Source organism: Ceratotherium simum, chromosome 8 (assembly GCF_057802395.1).
Source record: "Ceratotherium simum simum isolate JZ-2026a chromosome 8, ASM5780239v1, whole genome shotgun sequence".
NCBI classification, from domain to species: Eukaryota; Metazoa; Chordata; class Mammalia; order Perissodactyla; family Rhinocerotidae; genus Ceratotherium; species Ceratotherium simum.
In genome coordinates, this window is record NC_141907.1 from 62,372,538 (window position 1) to 62,391,472 (window position 18,935).

Below are 18,935 nucleotides of genomic sequence, written 5' to 3' on the forward strand. Positions count from 1 at the left end.
CTTGCTTGGTGGCTGCCCTTTCAGCTCTGCTGACCTGCATAGGAGCCTGAGAGAGTCGGTGAGCAGAGTCTAGTGGAAACGCGGGGGAAGGGTTCTCCCCTCACCGCACCACGCACCCCCACACGTGAGGGCAGACTAATCCTCACCAGTTCCTGCTCATTTGCAAATTAAAAATCATCACACCTGTCCCCAAAAATACCAGCCTCTGAGTCATGAGGATTTTTTAAAATACCAAATTATTAACAAAAGTGCTTTGAAGTTCCTTCCAGAAATGATGACACACAGTATTAGTTTCAAAAGAAGTCATATTTATAGGAATAATGAAAAACATGAGGCTGTTACCTTCTTTTCTTTCTACTATTTAGTTTTTAAAAAGCTTTTTCTAGAAATTATACTTCTCACAACATGAGGTTAAAATGGATCCCAAATCTGAATAAGCAGAAGGCCTTTTCCTGAGGTTGGAGTGATAAGAATGGTGCTGCTCAGTTCACCACCTCTTTGGATTTGGTATAACCTGGTTTTCTATAAGAGGGTATCGTCCAGTAACATTTAGAGTGGCAAGCCTGGGAAATGCAAGCTACGAGGTTAAAAACTCCATCACATCACCTCATGTGATGTCAGTCTCGCTCTCATTATGGGTCTGAAAAACAGGAACGATGACCTTTGACTTGACTTAACCCTGTCCAGCAGGAATGCTGGGAGATGTGTCAGCAGGTGGTGTTTATTTCTCCTACTGCTCTCCTTTCCAGTATCCTTGCTCTTCTCTTCATAAGAACTGTTACCACAGTGAAAGATTACACCTGCTGGGTGTTTTGCTAGAGGTGCCTCGCAGGTTATCTCACAGGCAAATACCACTGCTGCCAGCCAGCATTGTTTTTTTGGAAGAGGATGAGTTTTCCAGGAGAATATAAGGAAAATTAAACATTAAACACTGTTCTCTCCCACCTGCATTTTTCTAGGCTCAGACTCTTCAGTTGAGGAGTAATATACACAATACAGTTTTTTCCACTACTAAAAATTGTCTTTTGGGTTGACTTTGTCTTAACTAAACAGCTTGAGGAAAGCCAAAGATCGTAACCCCTGATGCAATGGTGCAGCAGATGGGAATTTTTTAGCCACCCTTCAGCCTCTGGGATTAGGCAGGTTGAGAAGACAACACAATGTCACCATTAAATCCAGCACCTGGACATTTCAAAAACATTGTAAGCCTTAGTAAGATCGAAGTACCTCTGGTGGTCCAACTCCAAGATGGGCAGATCATGGAGAAATAAATATTTCTCTGTATCATTGTGATTATTGTATTCTCTGGTGCTGATTTTGAAAAAATAGTAGACAAAGTCATCAGTACTCTTCAATTCTGTTAGTCAAAAATATTTATATTTTTTCCCTTTCTTTAAAAATGAAGATTTACTCTAACATAGAAGTCGTGACCCTTTTTTTTTTTTTTTTTTACCAAGTTTCCAGGTGAAGCCACACAGCTTGGATATATATATAGGTAGATAGATAAGATAGAGATATATAAATTTTTTTATATATATGTATAAAGCTTTTTTTTTTTTTTTGAGCTGGAACCTTTTTAGTGGTAAAGAAATAGGTTTTAACCAAAAAAGGTTATATTCTTTTTCCATCTGGCTACTTTAGGCTAAGAGGAAAATGAAAGGCTAATTTCAAAACCCATGGAGTTTAATTTCTCTTGCAGCAAAAAAGTAGCAGACACTTAATATAAATGAACTCAAACTTGAAACAACTAGGACTTTTACTTCATTTCTTCAGTTAAATATATTGGATATTTGTGTAACTGTTTTATCTGTATAGAAATTTGTAACTAAGGTGGCAAATTACATAGCTCTGGTAACTGAAGGCAGTGGGGTGTAGTGGAAAGAGGGAGGGGCTGAATTCTGATAAAGTTCTTGGTGTGAATATTTATAATGATTGTACAAGCCATGACTAAAGTCAGGCTGACGTGAGTTCAGGGCAGCCCCACCTAATGGTATATGTGTCACCTCACTGAGTCTTAGATTCCTCACCTATTGTATGTGGATAAAATAATATCTCCAAGATTGATGGGAGGACTGAATAAAGTCATCCATGTAGAGTTTCTCCCTTCCTCCCAATCACATAGTAATTGCTCTACAGATGGTAGCTGTGATTAATATTCAACTCAGCTCTGTGGCCTTGGGCAAGTCCCTTCACTCCTTTGACTCTTGGCTTCTCTGTTTGTAAAACAAGAATATTTACCCTACCTGCCTGTGGTTTGTTGTGAGGATCAAATGAGAGCATGTCTCAAAAAGACTTGTAAAAGTGAGTAGTTAACAAACCAGTTGGAAAGGCAGAGCTGTACACAGCATGACACAATTGGAAAACAGTACGAGGATACGTGTGATCAAGTGTTGGCCTGTGAGGACTGAATAGGTTCAGAGACAGGCAGTTGTAGACATTCAGGGAAAGGAAAGAATATTGTGGCCTAATGTTGGAGGCAGTCCATAAAAGTCCATATAGGGGTGCCTTTAGTTGAACCTTGAAGAAAAGACAGGATGTGGCTGGGAGAAGTGAATCCTGCTCCCATTGACCACTCTGGCTGGCTAACGTTGCTGTGTGTCTCCTCTGTGGTTACAGGCCGAGCTGATTGGAAGCCTCACCCACAAGCTTGAGAACCTCCAGGAAGCGAAGGGGAGTCTGCTGATGGACATCAAGCTCAATAACGCCTTGGGAGAAGAGGTGGAGGCCTTGATCAGTGAGTTCTGCAAGCCCAATGAGTTTGACAAGTACAAGATGTTCATCGGGGACTTGGACAAGGTAGTAAACCTGCTGCTTTCCCTCTCGGGGCGCCTGGCCCGTGTGGAGAACGTCCTGAGCGGCCTTGGTGAAGATGCCAGTAATGAAGAAAGGGTAGGTGGCCTAGCAATTCAGTTCAATGTTTCCCTCTGTGCCCATGTGCACAGAGAGGTACGATTAGACATGATCCCTTCTCTCGGGAAGATTAAGATCTCTTTGGAGTAGGGAGAGAGTCCAACATAGAGGCAACCAGGAAACAGAGAAGAAGGCACTTTCCATGCCAAGATGTAATGCTGACACTTCAGGCTCAGGAAATGCTTAGTAAGGTAGAAACATGGGTACCAGAGTTTCTTTCCTTCCTTTCTATCCCAGGAAAAAAAAAACATAAAAGCATGATGGGTGTTGACATTAAAAACAGAGAGGGGGCCCGGTGGCGCAAGCGGTTAAGTGCGCATGCTCTGCTGCGGCAGCCCGGGGTTCGCTGGTTCGGATCCCGGGTGCGCACCGACGCACTGCTTGGCAAGCCATGCTGTGGCAGCGTCCCATATAAAGTGGAGGAGGATGGGCACGGATGTTAGCCCAGGGCCAGTCTTCCTCAGCTAAAAAAAAAGAGGAGGATTGGCAGATGTTAGCACAGGGCTGATCTCACCAAAAAAAAAAAAAGAGAGAGGTACAACAAAACTGTTGGGGATGAGGAGAGGGCACAGGAACGTGAGCTCAAACTCCAGGAATCTGCAGGGGAGGGGCTGCAGGCAGTAAGGGTGCACCCAGGGGTCTCCACTGCACCCCTCACTGGAAGGTAGAGGACAGGGAACAGTCATGGTAATACTGGGTAAAATTCAAGTACTTCTTCTTCATCAGGCACTGTGGGCTTACGTGCTTTGTGTGCAGTCTCAGTGAATCCTCACAACAGACCAGTAGGTGATGGAGCCAGGATATGAGGACTCCTGTTATAGACCCCAAGTTTTATTTACTACATTGAACTTAATTCCATAGCTGCAGAGCATTCTTCATCTACTCATCTGTACATCAAATATTTACTAGGTGTCTAATACATGCCACTTACTGGTGTGGGCACTTGGGATACATCTGTGAACAAAGCAGACAGATCATTGCCCTTATGAAACTTATCAAGGGGAATCAGACAATAAATGGAACTGTAACTATTTCATATATATATATATGTGCCAGAAGGTGATAAGTGCTCCAGCCATCAAGAAGCTCCTTTGCTTTCTGGCTCCTTCTCCTATCTACAGCACTCTCTTTCAGTGCTATTAGGGATTTCCCAATTATTTCTCCTAATATATTGCATTAAAAGGAAAGATGTCTTTTTTCAAATAGATTTTAAAAGGATTAGAACAAGTCTAGATGGTAAGCATTTAGGAATGTGACTCTGAGCATCCAGGAACTTTCTGCAGCTCCACTCCCAGCGAGTGCCCTCCTCATGTAAATGTGCTGAGCCTTAGCTTCCTCTTCTAGAAATTGTCTAATAGTACCTGCCTCAAAAGTGCTGTCCTTTCTTCCACTCAGCAAGCAGCTAACGAGAGCCTGTCAAGTAGCAGGTGCTGTGTGCGCTAGGGATGAACACTGGCTAAAACACAGGCCCCGTCCTCAAGGAGCTCAACATACAGTGAGGAAAATCGGTCTGGAAGAAGCATTGTGTCTAGAAGAAGTGTGTCTAGAAGAATTTCTTAATTCTGGGTAGACTAAGAGGGGAAGGGCTTCACCATTTAGAAGCAATGTCATGGACAAAGTCAAGGAGGAGCATGGCATGTTCAGGAACTGATTTGCATATGGTTGGTATGTCTAGAGCATCGAGTAATTGTTTGGTTTGTTTTTATTTTTATTTATTTATTTTTTTGTGAGGAAGATCAGCCCTGAGCTAACATCCATGCTAATCCTCCTCTTTTTTCTGAGGAAGACCAGCTCTGAGCTAACATCTATTGCCAATCCTCCTCCTTTTTTTTCCCCAAAGCCCCAGTAGATAGTTGTATGTCATAGTTGCACATCCTTCTAGTTGCTGTATACGGGACGCGGCCTCAGCATGGCTGGAGAAGCGGTGCATTGGTGCGTGCCCGGGATCCGAACCCGGGCCGCCAGTCGCGGAGCACGCGCACTTAACCACTGAGCCACGGGGCCAGCCCTGATTTGTTTTTAAAAATAGTAAATTGTAAGGAAATATTAGAAAAGTATGTAGTCAGGGAACTGACAGGAAGTAGATGGCTCAAACAAAAGGAATCAACAAAGAAAGTTCTAAGAAGGTGTGGGAAGGATTAAGGGAGACCAGGAAGGGATAATGAAGCTCCCTGTCCCCCCCAGGGCTAGCATCAGTGGGGAAACCGTTACTACCTCTAGACCTCAAGGAGCAGGAGGAAGGGAGCCCTTATCAGAACTGTAGCCATAGCTGCCCTGCAGCACTGAGGCCTTGGTGAAAGAATGCAGCCACCACCACCTGGCAAGGAGGGAGCCGGGGATAAATGCCCCAATTCCTTTCTTCTCCCACCCTCCAGTCTCCTGCCCATGACTCCCACTGGTGAAACCCAGAGGGCAAGGGAGCCCAAGTGATGCAGCCCTCAGAGTTCAGCTTAGCCAGGCCCAGAGCAGGGCTCAGGAGAGTGGATCTGGAGGGGTCAGCAGTATCCAGTGCAAAAAATAATCATGAAGACCTTCTGTGCCCTACTTAAGACTTTGGACTTGAGCCTGTAGGCTGAGAGAGACGTGAACTAATTTCATGACATAACCAGCCTGGGGAGGGGTGAGGATGATGCTTACAGTTGGGAGACTTATATTGTAAGAGTCCAGCAAGGAGGGTTTAGGCTGTTAGTTTAAGCAATTGTCATGGGGATAGAGAATAGGGAATGAGTTAGAGAGTGAGTTTGAATTGCAGGGTGTGTTAGATGAGGGGAAAGATAGACAGAAGGTAATTCAAGTTTCCTGTTTGGCCGCCTGGATGGATCTGCAGATACCTGAGGTAGGAATCCTGGAGCAGTGTTTAGTTAGGGGAAGATGAGTTGTTCCAGGATTGACTTCACCTCAACACTTAGTGCGCACACACACACACTCTTAAATACAAGTGAAAGCTTGCCCACCTGCCAGGTACTACGGTAGTACTGATTTTTGTAATGATTAGTCTTTGTTAAGAAACTAAAAGTATAAACAAATGAGAAAAGGAAGCATATTTGGTTCAATAAATGCCAAATTCAGGACAATAGTTACCAGTGAAGGGAGAGAGGGGGAAGATGGGGGGATTCGAGAAGTATATATAGGCTTCACCTGAACCTCTGATTTATTTTTAATCTGAAACAAATATGAAAATGTTCATGTTAAGATGTGGCGCTACTAATGATGGGTACATGGATATTATACCATTCTCTATAGATTTCGGATGTTTAAAATATTTCGCAATTTTTTTTAAAGGTGAGAAAGAGGTTCTCACTTGTTAACTTACACCTCTACAATATTTTGATCGGTGTCTTCATTCAAATTCAATCCCTAAGGGGTTTTTTTTAGATGTATTTTTCTGATTGGGAGAAAGAAGCCTGTGAAAATGGAGAAGTTTGTAAGATAAACCTGTAACTTTGCACTTTTCCCCCAGGCAGTATGATGTAAGATCTCACAGGCCAGTTCAAGGGAAGTTAGGGTAAAGACACATGAGCCTTTCATAACCCTACATCAGCTAATTTTTATTGAGGTATATATTTAAATAATCTTATTTCTTGATTAATTTTCATTTTAATGTTTCTCAATCACTTTGGCCTGAAAAGTATGAATGGTTAAATATAAAATTTTTGAAAAATTTTAAATGACATTCATTACGTGTCAGCACATTGGGTAAAAAAACCACATTAAAGATTTTTATAGGGCCGGCCCCGTGGCTTGGTGGTTAAGTGCACGCGCTGCAATGCTGGCGGCCCGGGTTTGGATCCCGGGTGCGCATCAAGGCACCACTTCTCCGTCCATCCTGAGGCCGAGTCCCACATGCAGCAACTAGAAGGATGTGCAGCTATGACATGCAACTATCTGCTGGGGCTTTGGGGGGAAAAAATAAAATAAATAAAATCTTTAAAAAAAAAAAAAAAAAAAAAAAAAAGATTTTTATAAAGTAAATTAGCCCTAAAGATAACATGCTACCTTACCATTGGGTTTGTGTAAGAAACTCTCAGAATACGAAATTGCCATCATTGTTAAATAGAATTTCCTCATGTTAGATTCAGAGGGCTGAAAAATGGAAACTGATTTCTTCAGAGATAGTGAATAAAACGTTCCCATTGTTGATTGTGGATTAGGACAGAGGTTCTCAAACTTCAGCTGCAAAAGAATCACCTGGAAGGCTTTTAAACCACAGATTTCTAGGCCCCACCTTCAGAGCTTTTAATTCCATAGGTGGAATAGGGCCTGATAATTAGCATTTCTAACAAGTTCCCAGGTGCTGCTGCTGGTCCACACTTTGAGAACCACCATAAATGTAAGTACTTGATGACTGGCCCTTTTTTTCCCCTTCAGTTTTTTTATTGTGGTAAACTACACATGACAGAAAATTTGCCATCTTAACCATTTTGAAGTATGCAGTTCAGGAATATTCAGTACATTCATATTATTGTGTATCCATTTCCAGAACTCTTCATCTTGCAAAACTGAAACTCTTTACTCATTAAACAGTAACTCATCTTTCCCCACCCCCTAGTCCCTGTTTTCTGTCCCTATGATTTTGACTAAGAACCTCATATAAGTGGAATCACTGATTGTCCTTTTAAGTCTAGAAGCCTAAAGTCATAACCCCTGCCAATTTAATGTAACCTCTCTCAAATTAAAGCTGCCACAGGACAAGTTAGAGAACCCTATGCATGCAACAGAAGGGTAATAAACTGATTTTCCAAAAATTGTGTCCTTACTTTAGAGTGACAATTGAAATAGAAATGTAGCTATTTTGCAGTCCTGGAAAAAGTGTCTTTGCAGACTGTTTGGCTCTTTCCTTCCTTCCCCTTGCCCTTCGCTGATCTGCTTGTTTCGCCCTGGCAGAGCTCTCTGAACGAGAAGAGGAAGGTCCTGGCTGGACAGCATGAGGATGCCCGGGAGCTCAAGGAGAACCTGGACCGAAGGGAGCGGGTGGTGTTGGACATCCTGGCCAATTACCTTTCAGAGGAGCAACTCCAGGATTACCAGCATTTTGTGAAGATGAAGTCAACACTCCTCATTGAGCAGCGAAAGCTGGACGACAAGATCAAACTTGGCCAGGAGCAGGTCAAGTGTCTGCTGGAGAGTCTTCCCCCGGATTTCATTCCCAAGGCGGGGGCCCTGGCTCTGCCCCCCGACCTCGCCAGTGAAATGACTCCCGTTGGGGGAGGTACTGTCAGTGGTATTTTTCCAACATTAACCTCTCCACTTTAACCTCTTCTAAAATACCCAACCAAAAGATCACCCTTTCTCTCAACACTATTTAATCTGAAAAATGTTTTAGTACAAACCACTGTTTAAACTATATGGGTTATTTGGGGGTTTTTCTGGATAAAAGGAAAAATTCTGTCCAGGAAAAAGCCTGTTTTTTTCTTCTTGCCCTTCATGATTGATCTTCTGAGAGCGTGAATGCTGCTGGGAACTTGCCCCTTTCTATTATTACTTGTAGTAGAAAGAAAATTAATGAAACTGTGAGAACTGATTGGAGGGTGTTTGATCATTAGTTTTTAACAGGCTGAGGCAACACAGATCAGTGTGTGTCACCCTCAGGAATGTATCCACAGTGGCCTTCCTTGCTTGTGGGCAGTGTGTTCTGACGACAGGTACAAGTACTCATTAATGAAGGGTCTGCAACATAAAGCCTTAAAAAGAAACACACAGAAGAAAATTGTAAAACCTTGAACATTGTTGTTATTTATATTTTTAAAAATGAAAAAAGATCATTGTTTTGTGTGCTAACCACTTATTTGATTCTATTTTGTGGTGGACGTAGACAATTATGTTTGAGCTTTGTATTTTGTGACAACCTTAATGAAATGAAGAATTCCAAAGATAGTGACACTGAGTGTGGAGACTTTTGTTTTTTCTTAAACTCGTCTGATTTTTACAAATCTGAGTACACCGTCTACACTTGTGTTAAACTGAGTAGGGGGAATCCTAGTTTCCACTGCTGTCAGTCCTCACCTCTTCACTCCTGCAACAAACAGGAACACACGCGCGTTCCTGGGGAAGAAGGCTTTATCGCATGGGTGTCGCATCATTTCCTAGTGCTTCGTGTCATCATCACTGTGGTGGGAAGATAAAGCTGAATTTTACTAACAAGGACAACAACTCTCCAACCTGTGTGACACGAGGAAGGCCAGGATCCAAGTCAATTCAAAAGTGAATTCATGTTGTCCTCCTGTACGGGATTTGGGCTCAATGCACCCTATATTTAGTGAGATATATTTATCAGGCTGTTTCACTGATGCTTTAAAAAAAAGTTTGTTTTCCTAAAATGTCAAACCTATCAACCACACTTTTATTAAAAACTCCCTCCTTGCCATCAAAGACTGACTTTGCACTATCGTGCTTCAGTAACAATGTCTCAGAGGGGACTCGAGAGCCCAAGTTGTAAGTAAGTCTCTTAAAACGGACTAGGAGCACGGAAGGAGGCTATGGGCCAGTGGCCAGGCCATGTAACAGCTGCTGGAGATGGCAACGGCCTAATCCTTGGAGCAGGTGGTGCATCCCAGGCTCTGCGTTATTTTTTGTTGTTGTTTTCACATGTGCTTAATCCGTGGCTGGTGGCCACCTCCGCTGATTTGGGCTGCAAGTACCATAGCAGCCAGTCCTAGAGTATTGGGAGAGTGAAGTTTGTATGAGGGTACAAAATGCCCTTCTTTCTTCCTTAGTACATTTTCATTACTTAATGAAATTTATCTTCTGGTTAAGAACTTGAAAACTGTAGTTTTGGTCCCAGTACAGATGTCTGTTGAAAAACTTAGAACGAATAGGCCACCCAGCAGTTTCTTGGGAGCAGTCAACCCAAGCAGTTGCTTTGTTCTGTGGCGGTTTTACACTCTCTGACTCCATTGATACAGTAGGACAGGACCTTGGTTTTCAGGAATATTTGTTTTTAAAAGCTTGTATCTTATATTCAGAGGTCCCATCTCCCAGGAAATCAGTGGAACCAGCGACCGCACTCTACAGCCACACTGCATGCTCATTTTGAAGTCAAGGTAAACAGTGCACCTTACTGACATTTCATCAGACTTAGACCAACACAGGAGCCTGAAGTCAACTCCAATTGGTAATTAACTGTCTTGCTGATACTGAGTGGTTCCTTGGGGTCAGATCACGTTGAAGCCAGCCAGCAAATGTCTTCAGCTGTTCTTAGTGAAATTCCTTGGAAGGATTCTGGAGCTCCCAATTCCCAACACTCTTCTGAATGATTATTCTTAAGGATTTGACTGGCAGCATTTTACACATACAGTCTTTTTCCATCCCTTTTGTAATTTATACATGTCAAAGTAAGTGATCCCTCCTCCACACAGTAGAATAGCAGGTAATGCTACTTTGCATGCCACAACACCTGAAAGCTTATGACACTCTTGGGAGAACATCCCTTCTTTTGCTACACTGAAATGTTCTGTGACATGAGTGAGTTACCAAGGGTGACTATGAAATCTAATTCTTAGGTAGATGTGATATTTATTCTAACAGGACTTGACCTCCGTGCTCTGATGAGAAGAAACCACTAACCTAGTTTTCATTGTTAACTTTTAAATGCCTTTAGCTAGAAAATAAGCCTGTTCTTTACCCTTTTTCTATTTTGCATTCTTTTCCCACTATTAAAAAAATAATCATCTACAGTAGAAGCCGTCCTTCTTCCTCCAAACGAATCCTCAGCCATGATCATGACACAGCAACCAGGAACGTGTTGGTCAAGATTTCAGGACACACGTGACATCATCAAGAATGTTTGTTCACAGTCTCTAACTGTCCCTGTGGATGTGGTCTTTTCAGAAATACATGTCAGGTGGGAGTGGGAAGGCCTTGCAGTAATCCAAATGCTGATACTCAAGAAACCTGTGACGTTCCAAGAAAGCACCATGTCCTATGACAAAATTGGGAGGCCTCCAACTTCCTCGGCCACTTAAGAAGTAAGTTCCTGGACATGTTGCTACATGTTGGTTGACAGCCTTTTCTGATGCTGTTTTGTTTCTTCTGGTGGCTGCTTACGCCCAAAGAATGCAGGGAGGAGCCGTAGTGAAGGTGTCCGAGTTTCTCCAAGAGGCGCTGTCGAAACCAAACTTTTTTTCCTTTGCTCCAGGGGAACACTTGAGGTTTTGTTTTGCACAACTGGTGTTCAAACTTGAAGATTAGTGAGTTTGGGTCAACCACTAAGAATGAGTGACTGTTGAGGTGAGGAGTGAGGGCTTAAGTGAGGTCCTTTGGGGAATATAAAGGAGAAACCAGCCTGGGACATCCCAGTTTTCCTATTATCCCATTGTTAATATCTGATCTAAAATCTCTTCTGAGTTTAAAAGGTAGATCATGCTTGTTCTTAATATGAGCTCTACCTTTAAGTTTGTATTTTATTCAAGCATCTTTTATTAAGATATTGGGTTTTTTTCCAGATACCTATGAAAACGTTGGCTTTTTATTCTTAGATGTTTCCAGATTTTTCTCTTTAATTTTCCATGACATTATTGGCTTTATTTTGTTAGGTTGGAATTATTTTTCCTTTTTTAGAACACTATGAGTTTTATTCACCTTACTATTGGAAAGAAAAAGGAAGAACTTCAGCCAGAAATAACTTCTCCATCTCCAGCAAGGTATAAAGTAGTCAGACGAACGCAACAGGCCTTTCTACACAGAGATTATTGGGGACAAGTTATTTATTGCTGCCTTAACTCTTTGGGATGAAGCATGGGATAAAATAATAAAGACCAGTCTAATACCAGAAAGGGACACACGAACAGTTTTCTTACTTATTTCTAAATAAAACCTCACTTTTCTTATGGGAGCTCGTTCAGACACTAAGTCAGTCATGGTTCCTCAAAGTGCGGGCAAGATACCATCTGCATCAGAATCCCAGGGTGCTCAAAAGTGCCAGTTGCTGGGACACAACCAAGTAGGCTGGGAATCTGCATCTTATCAAGTTCCCCAAGTTATTCTGATACACTTAACATTTGAGAGCCACTGACAACAACAGTCATGTGTATAGTTTCCATTGTTATGATCACAGTAATAAGACTAGTAGGAATTCATGTAATAATAATACCAGAAATTCAAAGCCAGTCATGTTACTCTCGTTAACGTCATTATTGTGAGTTAATATTGTCCCTGCTAGTTTTATAATCCCCAAGATTGTGATGGTTTTTTTTTTCCCTGCTCACTTTCTCCTAGATCTGTTTTAAATTTAAACAAGCTAAGCACTTTTTCAGGCTCAATTGCACTAATTATTTTTACTCAGAGGGAATGTCAGGAATTGGAAGTTCTGCCATGATATCTGCACTAATCTGAAATCACGACAGACCTTGTGAGTGGGGACCTTCCTCAGATTTCTGTCGCTTCCTCACATCACAGGTCTCATGCTACCTAGGAGTCAGAATTTCTCTTGGTGTGTATTTGACAGTCTAGCCAATGAAACAAAAATGTGTTAACTTCCTTTGAGAAGTGAAAGGAGCTATCACCCAATTTCAAAACCCTAAAATCAAAATTAGGCAAGAAAAAAGTTGAGTGAAGAAATTGGCTCATTTATTCCTACTTCATTCTGTAAGTTCCTCTCAAATCTTCTCTAAGTGGAAAGGCAGCTGCATTTCTTGCTAAAACATCAATATTGCTGTTGCTTTACACAGTGGGGTGAACAGGGGAAGTTTAAGAAATTATTAAATTCTGATAAACAAGTGACTATAGAATGTAAGGAAATTCTATACAATACCCTGGAGCTACGGGAGAGTACCTAAGGAAAGACGAACTTGGAAAGGGGTGTCCTCCTAAGGCTGACGTTCAGACCTCCTTGGAGAACTCAGCCCACTGATAGCAGAGAATTCTGTTGGTTTGCCCAGGCCAGAGCTGGTCTGCAGTTCCTGGGCAAGCAGGAAGCAGTCCTCCAGAGTGCAGGCCTGGTGAGTTCGCTCAGCACCCATGACATGGATGTGCACGCAAGGCAGGTAGTGGGGGCCTGCAGAGAGAGGTGCTGCTCGGGGGAAACCGTCTGAGTAGTAGGTGATCCGCATGGGGCAGTGGGTGTTGGCAGAATGCCCTCGGGGCATCGATGCACACAAGACTCCTTCAGGGCCCTGGGGTTTCTAGTCCACAAGGCAGGGAGAAGGTTACCACTTGCTGAGACTGCACGGTCACTAAGTGAACCCATGGTTGGGGCAGAGCTCCACCAGATGTCCTCACACCCACAGCACTCATGACCAGGCAACAGCCAAAACAGCAATATAGTCTTTTCCTTCCCTCCTGCCCCTCCAGCACCCTCTACTGAGAAAGCTTAACATCATGCACACTGTAAGGGAGAGACTTAAAGTGATTCTGTCCTCTATCACAGAACATATACTAAAGGGTGATTGTGGAGCTAAGAGGCAATAAATTGATAACTGGCAGAGATTTATTCTGCTAGACTATTACCCTAGTGTTACCTTTTGGTATCACATAGAGTTTTGTAGTTGTTGATTCTGTAAGAACTATTTCTCTGACAATAAAGGAAAAAACAGTACATATCAAATGGATAATTTATAACTCTTTAAGGAGAAAGTTTCCAAAGGAAAGCAGTTCTCATTTATGTTTTCTTTAAATGTACTTCATACACTCATATTCCTCAGAGTACCTAAAGCAATAGATTTGAATTGAGGCCTATTTAAGAGCATGTATAAGCTCTGTGTCTGTCAGTCTGTCTGCCCAGCTCTGCCTCTGCACACCTCTGTGTGTCTGTCTCCCAGAGTGTCTCCATGTGTTATACCTTTCTCTCTCCCTGTCTGTGTTTCTATCTCAACCTCTACAACTGTCATCATCCTGTTCTTGCATTTCCCAAATGATTCTAATTATATTTTTTCTTTCTTTTTTGGGGGTGACTTAGAAAGGATAAAGTTGGAATGAGTGAAGAACTGGAAGGGAAAACCTGTGAGTAAAGTCAAGAATATGCTTTTTTTCAATTTAGGGGAAAAAAATTTCACGTAATTCAAGCAAAAAATAAAAAGAGAGAGATACCTAAAAGAAGCCTTTGTGGTATGTTTAAGTATGTATAAGAGTGAATGAGAGCCATTTCCCTTCTCTAATGAAAACAGAATATAGGAACTGGGTTTGTTTTGTAGTGACAGGAAATGAGTTAAGAAGGAATAACCCAACAAAGCAAGCTCACAGGCATTGGAATGAGAACTTAAAAACATGAATCTTCCTTCTTGACAATTAAAAGAAAACAAAAGAATACAGATCCAGCTGGTATGAACTGGTTTGGAAGCAGATGTATTAAAAGACAGGAGGACAGCCATGATATCCCTTCCAGGACGAGGGTTCTGTGCAAGTAGACAGGCAAAAAATGAGCTTCACCTGAGGATATAAATAGACCTGTTCTAAGGTTACTCAAGAGGTTTAATAGTGAGTTTAATAATAAACTCAATTTAATCAGGCATCACTGGATGTGTTTCGATGTTGTTATTTAAACTGAGGAAACTTTCCCCTTAGCAAAGAATAATTGCTTTCATCTAAGTTTGAAACCCTGAATAGACATATATTTTTCACAATGAGAATGCAAATCCTTTTCTTCCTCTACTTGTTTTTCTTTGCTTCTTTTAAAAATATATTCCTTGAATTTTCTACAAATCTTACTGAAGACCTCTTCTTTTTGAACAATAAATTTGGAAGATGATATAACAGGGTTTAAAGACAAATTGTAAGGCCTTCCTGTAAATGTCAGTTAAAGGCTAAGGAATAATGTGCTTAGGATCTAAGGAAATCAAGATGTGATTAAATAATGTGCCTCCACAGGTAGGAGAGAGAGTAGCATGTTTGGCAGATAGGGCAAGAAATGTGCATGATCATCATTATTCTGGATACTTAAATATGTGCACTGCCATGGCTAATTGAGAACGTATATGATATGCTTGTTGATAAAAATAATCCATATTCAATCTATAAATCAAAATTGGGATGAGTTTATTATATGAGCCAGGTCTGAGAACTATAGCCCAGGGACTTCCTTCCCCAAGGAAGGAAGCACACCAAAGAAGTGGGGTGTACAGAGTGGTTATATACCATCTTGGAACAAAGAGCATACATCACATATGATAGGAATATCTCTTTTACTACTGTCACAATATACTTAGCTAGCACAGCAGATCAGTGGTCACAAGGTGAGCACAGCAGATTGGTAATTAATCCTTAGTTTCCAGGAAGAGATGCTCATCCATAAAGAAATTCCGATATGGGGGGAAGTTAAATCCCTATCTTTAAGGGCATCATTCTTGTCTTGGGACTTAGTAAATGTTTAAAGCAGATGTACAATGCATGCTCAACAGGCCACATCAGGGCTTTCCGGAAAAACAAGGTCAGGCTGAATCAGTTTTAAACCAAATGGCTTTTCATTTATTTATCAGCCTGCTAACAAAAGAAGAACCACAGCTCTTCAGATCAAACTGATCAGAAATCAGTAGGAGGTAGCTAACACAAGGACTTCTGTCCCTAATGCTTAAATACAAATATGCTTGACACATGAATACAAATCAGCAATAAAAAGGCAACCTAATTTTAGAAGCTTGGCAAAAGAAATAGACATTCCACAGAAGAAGATACATGAATGGCCAAGAAGCACATGAAAAGGTGATGGATATTTTTAAATTACCAGGGAAACGCAAATTTAAACCACAGTGAGATTTCATTACTCACTTACTAGAATGACTAAAATCAAGTGTTGGTGAGAATGTGGAACAAATGGAGTTCTTAAGCATTGCTGGTGAGCGTATAACCCGCTTTGGAGAACTGTTTGGTAGTTTTTTACAAAATTAAACATATATTTACCCTATGATCTAGCAATTCCACTTTTATGTAGTTACTCTAGAGAAATAAAAATATATCTCCACAAGAATACTTGTAGAAGAATATCCATAGCAGCTTGAATCACAATAGTCAAAAAACTGAAAACAACCCAAATCTCCATCAACGGGTAAATAGATAACCAAATTACAGTACATTAATTCATGGAATACTATCCATCAATAAAAAAGAATGAACTATTGATACATATGACAACATAGATGAAAAACATTATGTTAAGCAAAAAAAGTTACACACGAAAAAGTGCATACTGTATGATTCCATTTATATCAAGTTCTAGAACAGGCAAAACTAATCTATACTGATAGAAATGAGAAAATGGTTGCCTAGGGATGGAGGGAAGCTAACTGATTGAAATTGAATAAAAGAGAACTTTCTGGGATGATGGAAATATTCTATATCTTGCTTTGGGTGGTGGTTTCATGGGTGTATGTAATTGTCAAAATTCATCAAACTGAGCATTTAAGATCTGTGTGTTTTACTGATTGTTAATTATATCTCAATTAAAAAATAGTGGGAAGAAAAAGTTAAAAACTAGGGCAAACTAGTTATTTGACATTGACTAAATAGGTAACTGGTTTTTATCCTTCATCCAATTACTGGAGATCCTGAAGATAGAAACTCCCAGGGATTTTTTTTATCATAGTTAAGGTGTAACCTAAGCTGCTGTAACAAGTAGATAAAATAAAAATAGAGTCCAGTTCAAGATGGTGACACAGGAGGCTCCTGAACTCACTTCTTCCCACGGACACAATGAATCCACAGCTACATATAGAACAATTCCCTCTGAAAAAAAATCCAGAGCTACTTCTATACATCCGGTGAACAAGAAAAAACCCACATCAAAATGGGTAGGAGAGGCTGAAACACAATCTCACCAAACCCCACCCTGAGCATAGTGACACACAACCGGGAGGGAACTCGCAACACCCAGCTTCTCCCTAAAGAGCGAAATGTTTGGAATGCACATCTGGTGCCCCAGCTTTTAAGACTTCCACCTGAGAGATGGCCCCCCAAAACATCTAGCTCTGAAAGCCAACAGGCCTTGCCTCCACAAGACCCACAAGGCTATAGAAAACTAAGAGGCAGTTCCTAATGGGCTCATACAGACTCACTGTAGCTATCCCCCCAGGGCACAGCACAGAGACACCAGCCTGAAAAGCCCAGTCTTTCTGTGAACAAGGCCTGTTTGCAGATCTTAAAGGCTGTAGCCTCATGGACAGGCTTCCAATTTAACATACATGTAGGAGCCAACTGCAATCCTCTCCAGAGACCAATGAGGCCAAGCAGGTGCCATCTTTGCACTCTCTCTCTGCCCCACCTCAGGTCACCAGTGTCCCTGTGAAAGGAGCTTGAGCATGCGCCTGGTGCCCCGGCTTTTGTGGCTGCCACCCAGAGGACACATCCTTTGATAGCCTGGCTCTCGTGGCCAGCAGCACTTGTGTTCACAGGTTCAACAGGATGGTAGTAAAAAAGAAACAGTTCTTAACTGGCTATCAGCCCAGGGCTCAGTGCAGAGGGAACAGATAGAAATGCCCATCTTCCAGTTTTCCCCTAAAGGAGGAATTTTTGCATATTTTAAAAGCTGCTGCTTGAGAGTCTTGCTTTCAACCAACCTGCATCTAGGTGCTGACTGAGACCCTCCCCTTTGGGACATGCACAGGTCTTGGCACACCCTCCACTACTGGGAACCACTAAGAACAAAGAAAGCTGCTTGAACAATCACAAAGGTTTGAGAGACAACCAAGAGGTAGGGCAGGGTTGAATTTTGAGTTTCATCTCTTACACAAGGCCACTCCTTCAAGACCAGGAGAGGTGGCTGTTTTATCTAATGCACAGAAACAAACACAGAGAGTTGAGGAAAATGAAGTAACAAAGGAGTATGTTCCAACAGAAAGAAAAAGTTAAAACCCCAGAACAAGACCTTAATGAAACAGAGATAAGTGATTTACCCAATAAAGAGTTCAAATTAATGGTCACAATGATACTCACCAAAGTCAGGAGAACAATGCATGAACAAAGTGAGAATTTCAAAAGAGAGCTAGAAAGCATTTCTATACTCTAATAAGGAAATAACAGAAAGAGAACTCAAGAATACAATCCCATTTACAATCACAACAAAAAGAATAAAATATCTAGGAATAAATTTAACCAAGGAGGTGAAAGACCTATACAATGAAAACTATAAGACATTATTGAAAGAAATGGATGATAACATAAAGAAATGGAAAGATATCCCATGCACATGGATTGGAAGAATAAATATAGTTAAAATGTCCATACTACCTAAAGCAATCTACAGATTCAGTGCAATCCCAATCAGAATCCCAATGACATTCTTCACAGAAATAGAACAAAGAATCCTAAAATTCATATGGAGAAACAAAAGACTCTGAATAGCTAAAGCAATCCTGAGAAAAAAGAACAAAGCTGGAGGCATCACAATACCTGACTTCAAAATATACTACAAAGCTATAATAATCAAAACAGCATGTACTGGTACAAAAACAGACATACAGATCAATGGAACAGAATTGAAAGTCCAGAAATAAAATCACATATATATAGACAGCTAATCTTCAACAAAGGAGCTAAGAATATAGAATGGAGAAAAGGAAGTCTCCTCAATAAATGGTGCTGGGAAAACTGGACAGCCACATGCAAAAGAATGAAAGTAGACCATTATCTTTCACCATACACAAAAATTAACTCAAAATGGATCAAAGACTTGAAGGTTAGACCTGAAGCTATAAAACTCCTAGAAGAAAATATAGGCAGAACACTCTTTGACATCAGTCTTAGAGGGATCTTTTCGAATTCCATGTTTACCCGGGCAAGGGAAACAAAAGATAAAATAAACAAGTGGGAATTCATCAGACTAAAGAGTTTCTGCAAGGCAAAGGAAACCAGGATCAAAATGAAAAGACAACCCACCAGCTGGGAGAAGATATTTGCAAATCATATATCCAACAAGGGGTTAATCTCCATAATATATAAAGAACTCACACAACTGAACAACAAAAAAAACAAATAACCCGATCAAAAAATGGGCGGAGGATATAAATAAACATTTTCCCATCAAAGATATATGGATGGCCAACAGGCATATGAAAAGATGTTCAACATCACTAATCATCATGGAAATGCAAATCAAAACTACA

General features: G+C 41.1%; 1 protein-coding gene across 10 annotated transcripts in view; it reads left to right on the forward strand.

The window, feature by feature from the left end:
* Positions 1-8,790, forward strand: part of SHROOM3 (shroom family member 3) — a 310,752-nt gene extending 301,962 nt beyond the window's left edge. For all 10 annotated transcript variants that reach the window (XM_087434456.1, XM_087434454.1, XM_087434455.1 and 7 more), the window contains 2 exons: positions 2,617-2,889; positions 7,795-8,790. In XM_087434456.1, the coding sequence (XP_087290582.1) occupies positions 2,617-2,889; positions 7,795-8,163 (642 nt within the window). In that variant the 3' untranslated portion in view covers positions 8,164-8,790. The remainder of the gene's footprint in view (positions 1-2,616; positions 2,890-7,794) is intronic.
* The last annotated feature ends 10,145 nt before the right edge of the window (positions 8,791-18,935 follow it).